Source organism: Teleopsis dalmanni, unplaced genomic scaffold (genome assembly GCF_002237135.1).
Source record: "Teleopsis dalmanni isolate 2A unplaced genomic scaffold, ASM223713v2 unscaffolded_contig_0888, whole genome shotgun sequence".
Lineage (NCBI taxonomy): Eukaryota > Metazoa > Arthropoda > Insecta > Diptera > Diopsidae > Teleopsis > Teleopsis dalmanni.
Genome location: NW_024032270.1, coordinates 886 through 9,180, shown reverse-complemented (window position 1 = coordinate 9,180; position 8,295 = coordinate 886). Strand labels below are relative to the sequence as shown.

Sequence of the window (8,295 nt, the reverse complement as noted above, 5' to 3'; positions counted from 1 at the left end):
ACGCGAAAATACAACTTGTATTGCGATCAGAACAATATATAAAATAAATAAATAAATAAAACTCGTTAAATAAATTGCAACTCTGGTGTTGAGAAACAATTCCCAGTACTTTTTTTAATTGGATTTATTGACACATTTTGTAAAAGCAACAAATATTAGTTGAAGTAAACGAAACTTTTGAGTTTGTTTTTGTTGATATTAACTATGCATGTATAATGATTTTGTTATTACAACAATTGGATAAAATTATAAGACTTATATGTGTATGAACTTAATAAAATATACGAATAAAAATTGCAAATTTCACTATTAATTACTTATTTAGTATCTTAATATAAACGCATGTGAATAATATATTAAGGAAATTGCTTTCAAAATTGATTATAAATAAATTTGTTTGATGCAGAGATAAAATTCTATTTAAATTATTTACTATCTATTTGCAATGTTTCTAAGTATTGCTGATAGTATAATAATATTAATATATAACGTAAAGAATAATTATTTTAATAATATATTTCTTCGTTGAAAATGAATGATTTCAATTATTAGTAAAGTAACAACAATTAAAAAAATTACTTCACTGTTTTGAAAGACGAACGCTTTTTCACTCAAACGGTCGCTTAAATAAATTGAAAAGTTGACCAGGACAGCTAAAATAAAAAAAAAATGAGTCACGACGTTTTAAAAACCATTTCCATTAAAAACGAAGTAGGCCCAAACATTGATTTTTTATTAACGGATAAAGATATAGTGAAATCGGAGGACAAAATTTCTAATATAAATGATAGGGTCCATTTGAATGCTGACGGTACAAAAGAAGCAGTTAAGGATCGTATTCCAAAATACAAATGCGGTAGCTGCTTGAAGTCATATAAAGTATTTGGTGTAAGTACTGTAATTGTTATTTAAATCAGTTTTTATTTAGGTCTTATACTTTGCTTATACTTTACAGATGCTTAAAAAACATTTAGCTGTGTGCTATTTGAATAGTAGTTATCACTCTCGAAAAGCAGAAATGATAAAAAATATACAGAAAATCGAAGAGGATGCGGTTAAACTAGAGAAGGAGAATATATGCTTTTGCTGCGGTGAAAGTTATGATACATTTCATGTAAGTTTGTCATAATCTGATAATTTCATAAATGTGTATATCTACGTTTAAAGGCAGAATAAAATTATAATTTTAATCTTCTCGTTTAAGAAATTCATTTTTGGATAGACAAATTCAATAAAGTGAATAAATAAAATTTTTTTTATTTCAATAAGTTCCTTATTTCTAATAAAATGTATCAGTAAATTAGTGAATATATTAATTTTATTATGATTCATATACACGTTGTAAATTGATTAAATTAACTTATTTTGATGTTAAAACCTTAGTACTTTAATTAATATTAAGAATATAAGTTAAGGTTCTTACTTAATTATTCTGTTATCTTGAAATTTTTACACTGTTAATTACGTATTTTGATGTATTTATTTTTTTTCTTTCTAATTTAATTTTTTTTTTTTTAGAGAGGTCATATATATTGCTCTGATTGCCCAAATTCATTTAAAACTCAAATAAGTTACGAACGACATGTTTTTATAACGCATTCGGAAGTTGATAAATTTCCTTGTTCCAAATGTGAAGCAAAATTGCGTACAGCTACGCTACTGAAGTTACACAAAAAGCAACACACAACTTCTGAAAGATTGTATGATTTTTGTACTTAAATTTTGAAAAATTTATAATTACAATTATAAATTTATTATTACAAAATATATATTTTTTAATTTCTGCAAAAGGCATAAACGTGCACATACAAGAAAGGAACCTTTTATTTGCGACTTTTGTGAGAAGAAATGTTTTTCACCGGGTGAATTGAAAATACATCGTCGTTGTCACACCGGTGAAAAACCCTACGCATGCACTGAAGTAAATGTTTATTTATTTTATTTTTATATAAGATTAATTAAAATAAATGTATAATTTTTTAGTGCAACCAAACATTTTCTACTAAGAGCTCACTTAATCGACATTTGAGACGGCATACAGGTGAAAAGCCCTACACTTGTACTGAAGTGAATATTTCATTTATTGTCATTTAATATTTAATAATAAGCATTCATTTTTTAGTGTGAAAAAAGTTTTGCTATTAAGCACGCACTCAATCGTCATATGGAGCGTCATATTGGTGATAAGTCACAGTATGAACACATATTAAAAACTAATAAGAAGTAATTATACTTAGGCTGAAAGAATAAATTTAATATAAGTTAAATTTTATAGACATAAAAAACAAATCCAAATTCATTCATCTAAAAGCAAGAGTAAAAATGAAAATCAGGAGGACAAACTGAAATGCAAAGATTGCAAAGCGATATATACGACAGAGGAAGAACTTAAGATTCATTATGAAACTGGAACTCATATACGTAAGTTATTTTTAATATATATAATATTTTAGTATATATGAAGAAATTAGTAATTGTTTTGAAAATGAATTTGAAATTAAAAAAAAATATAACATTTATTTAATAATGTTAAATCTACACGTATATATCATTTAATTTATTTTATAAATTTTATACAAACTGATAAGAAAATAACAACGCAGTTAGTTAAGAATGCAAGAGAGCATAAAGGAATTTACCAATACCGCAAAATATACTAATAAAAGTTTAGTCTGCATCTTCTATTTCAGCGGCAAAGTTAAATCCGATATTATCATATTCTTTGTATAATTTGTTGAGAACTTTAATGCCCAAAAGATTTTTCTAATAATATAAATAATATATGAACCAAGATTCAATGAAATTATTTTTTCTAAGCTTAGGGTACGTTTTCATATATATTTCAGCTGAATATAACAAAAGCAGCCCTAAAGATGTGAAAGAAAGAAAAAAAAACTGCACGCTATGTAGCATAGAATTTAATTCAGTTAAAGATTCAATCTTTCACTTCCTGAAGATACACAGAGAGCATCCACAGACTTTCCTCAGTGCTAAATGTGCCCAAAACTTAGAACCAAATAATGTCGCTACGTCATCAGAAAAGCATTACAGAAGTGATAATTCCAACGAAAACCCTATTGAAAATGTTACTCCAACTGATAACAATGTCTTGCCATCACTTAAATATGAAGAACTTTCGTCAATGGTAAATGGAGTTATTAAACAAGAATGTATAGTAGATGAAAGAACTGAACCAACCACAGAAAAATTATTATTCAATAACGAAAATAAAAGTGAAAGGATACAGCCAACACATATGAGTAATAATGAACAAATATACATCAATGATGAAGTTATTATGCAACAATTTATAAAACAAGAAGATCCCGATGCACCTGCAGAGAATTTACTATTAGAAAGCGAAATGTATAGTATTATAACAATAGAAAATGAGACTATTAAAAATGAACCAGAATCTGCTGTTACTGAAACTCCAGACGGTACAATTATAAATGATCGAATACCTCTCGATTATGGCGGTGTTTCACAAAAAGTAATAGAAAATAGTGAAACTGAAACAGTTACTGAGCAATTAATTATGGAAAACGAATCAACTGTGTTCAAGTAAGTGATATATACATAAATAAAGAAAATAAATATCATAATTTAAATTTTTGCAGTGTTCATAAAAGTAAAATCACAAATGAGCCATATATCAATTGCGACTCTTTTAAAAAGAAATTGCTGAAATTGGGTGTACAGAATGACCTTAATCGTTCTTACAACAGTGAAAACCCATACTCCTGTGCTAAAGTGAATATAATAATTACTGTTGTAAAAATAAACATAATAAGTGTATATTTATATTATTTTATTCTAGTGTAATAAAAGTTTCTCTCTCAAAAGGTCACTGAATTATCATATAAGGTATCATTGTGGTAAAAAACTTAATACGTGCACTGAAGTATATAATTTAATAAATTTTATTTAAATTTAAATAATATAAGTAAAAATATTTTTAATAGTGTAACAAAATTTTTGCTTCTAAGAAAGGACTCAATATTCATATGAGACAACATACTGGCGAAAGACCTTACAAATGCACTGAGGTATATATTTTAATTATTTTCAATTTAACAATCATTATAAGAAGTCTATATTTCTAATAGTGTAATAAAGGTTTTACTGTTAAGAGCTCACTTATTCTTCATATGAACCAGCATACTGGTGAAAAACCATGCATATGTACTGAAGTATATATTTCAATTGTTTTATATAATATTAAAAATAATAATTACATAACTTTTTAACTTTTTAAGTGTAATCAACATTTTTCTACAATGAGCTCACTCAGAATTCATATGAGGCGACATACTGGTGAAAAACCCTACAAATGCACTGAAGTACATATTATAATTATTTTATATTAGATTAAAAATAATAAGTATTTAATTTTGAAGTGTAATCGACATTTTTCTATAATGAGCTCACTCAAAAGTCATATGAGGCGACATACAGGTGAAAAGCCTTACACATGCCCTCAAGTATAGTTTTCAATTATTTTGATTTAATATATAACATAAGTAAATATTGGTTTTAGTGTGAAAAAAGTTTTGCTGTTAAAAAAGATCTTAATCGTCATATAAAAGGACATACTGGTGAAAAACCTTACACATGCACTGAAGTAAATATTGCAACTATTATTATATATAATTTCTATATGTAATGAGTATATATTTTTAACAGTGTAAACAATGTTTTGCTCGTAAGGAAACACTGAAACGACATATGAGACGACATACTGGTGAAAAACCATACACATGCACTGAAGTAAATATTTTTGTTGTTTGTAATAAAGTTTTGATCCCAAGCATAAATTTTTATAGTGTAGCAAAGGTTTTTCCGCTAAGAAGTCGCTTAATCTTCACATGAGGCAACATACTGGTGAAAAGCCATACACATGCACTAAGGTATACAGTTCCATTAATTTTATTTAAAATTAAATACAATAAATATATATAATTTTATTAGTGTGAAGAATGTTTTCTTCGTAAAGATCGACTCAATATTCATATGAGGGAACATACCGGGGAAAAACCCTACACATGCACTGAAGTATAAACTTGTATTTTAAAAATTTTTATTTGAGATGACAATATATTTTTAATAGTGTAAACAAAGTTTCACTCGTAAGGAGAGACTTGAAATCCATGTGAGGCGACATACTGGTGAGAAACCGCATTCATGAGTTACATATGCATCCACTCAAACACATAATAAATACAAATATAATATAATGGGTAATAAAGTTAACCCAGTATAAAATATACATTTTATTATTTTTACTGTTCGTGACAATTTCATATAATTTTATGATTCACAATATTGAACGATTTCAATATTGTTCGTGACAATTCCTAATTGGACAATTCGTCACACATTTCTAAATAGTAAATGGTACCATTGTTTAATAAACTAATAGATGTTTATTAATTATGCGTATTCAAGTTATAACAATGCATCTCTTTAACATCAAAGATCGATCATTAAACACGCACCTAATTATATTAGAAATTCTTCTATGATGATGCATCCAAGTAATATTGGTATAAAGTCACGTTCACCTAATTATCGATCCTAACATAAAATATGTTTTACGACACACTTTACAAGCATCGATCCTATTGGGTAATTACACAGATGCTTGGTTTATGATAGAATATTATTCTATCATTCATCCCATATAAAAACTGAATGCACCACTCAGAGGCAGTCAGTACAATTTCGACCATGTCTTCGCCATTATATTAAATTTCAAATCTCGTCCTCGTTAATAAAATAAATATCTTATTCGTGTGTGATTTTCTTTTATAAAAATAAATAAAATCTTAACTTTGTAAATGTTTAGTGAATGTTTAAATAAATAATAAAAATATATAAAAAGTGTCATTCGTGTTTTATTTTAAAAATATATTTATATAACATAAATATATAATTCATGCACTGAAGTAAATTTTGCTATTATTTTTCTTGAATATATAACTTTGAATATATAAGCACATATATTTTTTATAGTGTGGTAAAAGTTTTGTTAGTAAAGAAGAACTCAAGATACATATGAGGCGACATACTGGTGAGAAACCTTACTCATGTACGAAAGTCAGTTTTTCAATTACCTTTATTTAGTATTGTATAAAAATTAGATTTATGTTTTTTAGTGTAATAAAAAATTTGTTGCTAAGATAGGACTTAATCTTCACATGAAACGACATATTGGTGAAAAGCCACACGTTTGCCTTGAATGTGGAAAACGTTTTATGCTCGCCTTTGAGCTACGTTATCACAGTAAAACTCATTTACGACTATTTGCTTGCGATGAGTGTGACGAAAAATTCAAAACAAATAAAAAGTAACTCTATTTATATTAAAAAATTAAATTTATTAAAGGATTATTTTTACAGACTTTTAAAACATATCAGAATTCATTCATCTGTAAGAAAGCGGGAAAACAAAGCCCAGAAGCATAAATTCAAATTCATGGAATGCAATGTGGCAGAGGAAGAACTTAAAAATCATTACGACAGGGGAGATCATATAAGTGAGATCTTTGTAAAAATATAATATATGAGTATTTTGAGAAGCAATTAATAATTCTTTGTTTAAAAATTGCGTTGCTACTGTGACTTTTAATACGTATAACCTTACATGACAATTTTTATCTTTTGAAAAGAAAACTTTATTTTATTTTGGAACTATATTTAGCATGAGACTACAACAAAGAGTTTTCTTTTGTGTTTTTAGGCTTTAATAAACATAATATCTAAAAATTAAAACAGTCGTGTAATATCAAGATATTTTTTGATGTTTTCAAGGGTTTTCTTAAGGGTAGATTATAATAATAATATTATTTTCCAAATATTTTGTAAACTTAAACCTAAAAACACTAAAGAACATTAGGCTTTAAATGAAAGTGATTTATTTATTTATATATTTTTATATATTGTTTTTAAAATCAAGCATTAATCTTGTGAAATTTTGTAAAAACATTTGTATCAAAAATGTTTTGCTTATTACGAACCATTATAGAACGACGTTGTTAATAAGTTTTAAGTATTTATATATAAAGTATTATAAAATAAGACTATTATTCAATATTTACTGCATATTTTTATATATATTTCAGACGAATATACCAGCAGCAGCCTCAGCAGCCTGGATTCAGTTAAAGCTTTGAACTCTCAAATGCTTGAGGTGAATAAAAAGCATACAAAAACTTTGTGGAATGATGATATTGGGAAAAAATTAAAACGAAATGGTTTCGAATCTTCATTAATAAAGATTAACAAAATTGATGATTCAAAGGAAATTTCAACTGAAAATATTGTTAATACAGTTAATAACAAGAGTAAATTACAAATAAATTATGATGAAGAGATATCGTTGAAAATTGGAAGAGATATCGTTGAAAAATTATTGTTAAAAAACAAATTGAAGCCAAAAAGTACTAATAATCAAACATTAATCGCGAGTGGCTTTATTACACAACAATTTTTTAAGGAAGAAGAATCTGAAATAGCTACAAAGAGTTTACCTTTAGAAAACCAACTATACACTGTTATAACGCTAGAAAATGCTACAATAAAAACGGAACCAGAAAGTACCACAGAAAACTTCGTTTGATGAGCTTAAACAAGTTGAGTGTAAAGATTCCACAACGTGATCAGCGAAATGCACTGAGACAACATAAAGTGTGTTAGGTAGCACAGTATTCTAGACTGGAAAAAATTGAATTGAACTGACTTTCAAAGTGAAGAACGTGAAATTGATATTTACAAATAATTAATTAAATTTGAATTATTTACAAGTTATTGAAAGTTCTATTTAACTGTGTAAGCGTACTCGCACATTCACCTACAGCAGATAAAAAATCAAGAGTGAATGGCGTGTATCTTCCCATAAGGCACTATATTACGAATAAAAGTTTTCTTTCAACAAAACATACAACTTAGAAAATAACAACGTGTCGAGGGAGGGAAAAACGTAACCTAGAACAGGGAAAATTTGTTAACAACAAGGCGGAGCCACACAACGTACAAAATTATATCACTGCCCAATAATTATCCAATAATAATAAAATAAAAACAAAAGACGAATTGTATTTTAATAAAGTTGAAGAACATACAAAAATTTTTCTTTCAAGGCTACACTCGATCTTCATATAAAACGTCGTATTGGTTGAAGTACTGAAGTGTACTGAAGTGAATTTTAATGATTTTATTTAATATTAAAAATAAACTATGTATTTATTATAGTGTGATAAAAGAACTCAATCTCCATATTGCAATTATTTTCATT

General features: G+C 26.8%; 1 protein-coding gene across 1 annotated transcript; it reads left to right on the top strand.

Moving 5' to 3' along the window:
* The first annotated feature begins 440 nt into the window (after positions 1–440).
* On the top strand, positions 441–8,089 carry LOC119663786 (zinc finger protein 585A-like). Its single transcript, XM_038073388.1, has 24 exons — positions 441–888; positions 956–1,114; positions 1,519–1,700; positions 1,792–1,921; positions 1,984–2,067; positions 2,123–2,223; positions 2,276–2,421; positions 2,847–3,564; positions 3,621–3,753; positions 3,821–3,904; positions 3,966–4,049; positions 4,110–4,193; positions 4,260–4,343; positions 4,401–4,484; positions 4,541–4,624; positions 4,687–4,770; positions 4,827–4,910; positions 4,972–5,055; positions 5,111–5,185; positions 5,943–5,948; positions 6,016–6,099; positions 6,159–6,349; positions 6,402–6,538; positions 7,124–8,089. Exons 1-24 carry the CDS (start codon positions 670–672, stop codon positions 7,618–7,620), a joined length of 3,618 nt encoding a protein of 1,205 aa, XP_037929316.1. The 5' UTR covers positions 441–669; the 3' UTR covers positions 7,621–8,089.
* The last annotated feature ends 206 nt before the right edge of the window (positions 8,090–8,295 follow it).

What these genes read in the sequence shown, in the direction of transcription:
- LOC119663786 (XM_038073388.1), top strand. Translation starts at nt 670, where the DNA reads ATGAGTCACGACGTTTTAAAAACCATTTCCATTAAAAACGAAGTAGGC. An exon ending in TGAAACTGGAACTCATATAC is followed by an intron (nt 2,422 to 2,846) that starts GTAAGTTATTTT and finishes TATATATTTCAG; the next exon opens with CTGAATATAACAAAAGCAGC. An exon ending in AACCCTACAAATGCACTGAA is followed by an intron (nt 4,344 to 4,400) that starts GTACATATTATA and finishes TTAATTTTGAAG; the next exon opens with TGTAATCGACATTTTTCTAT.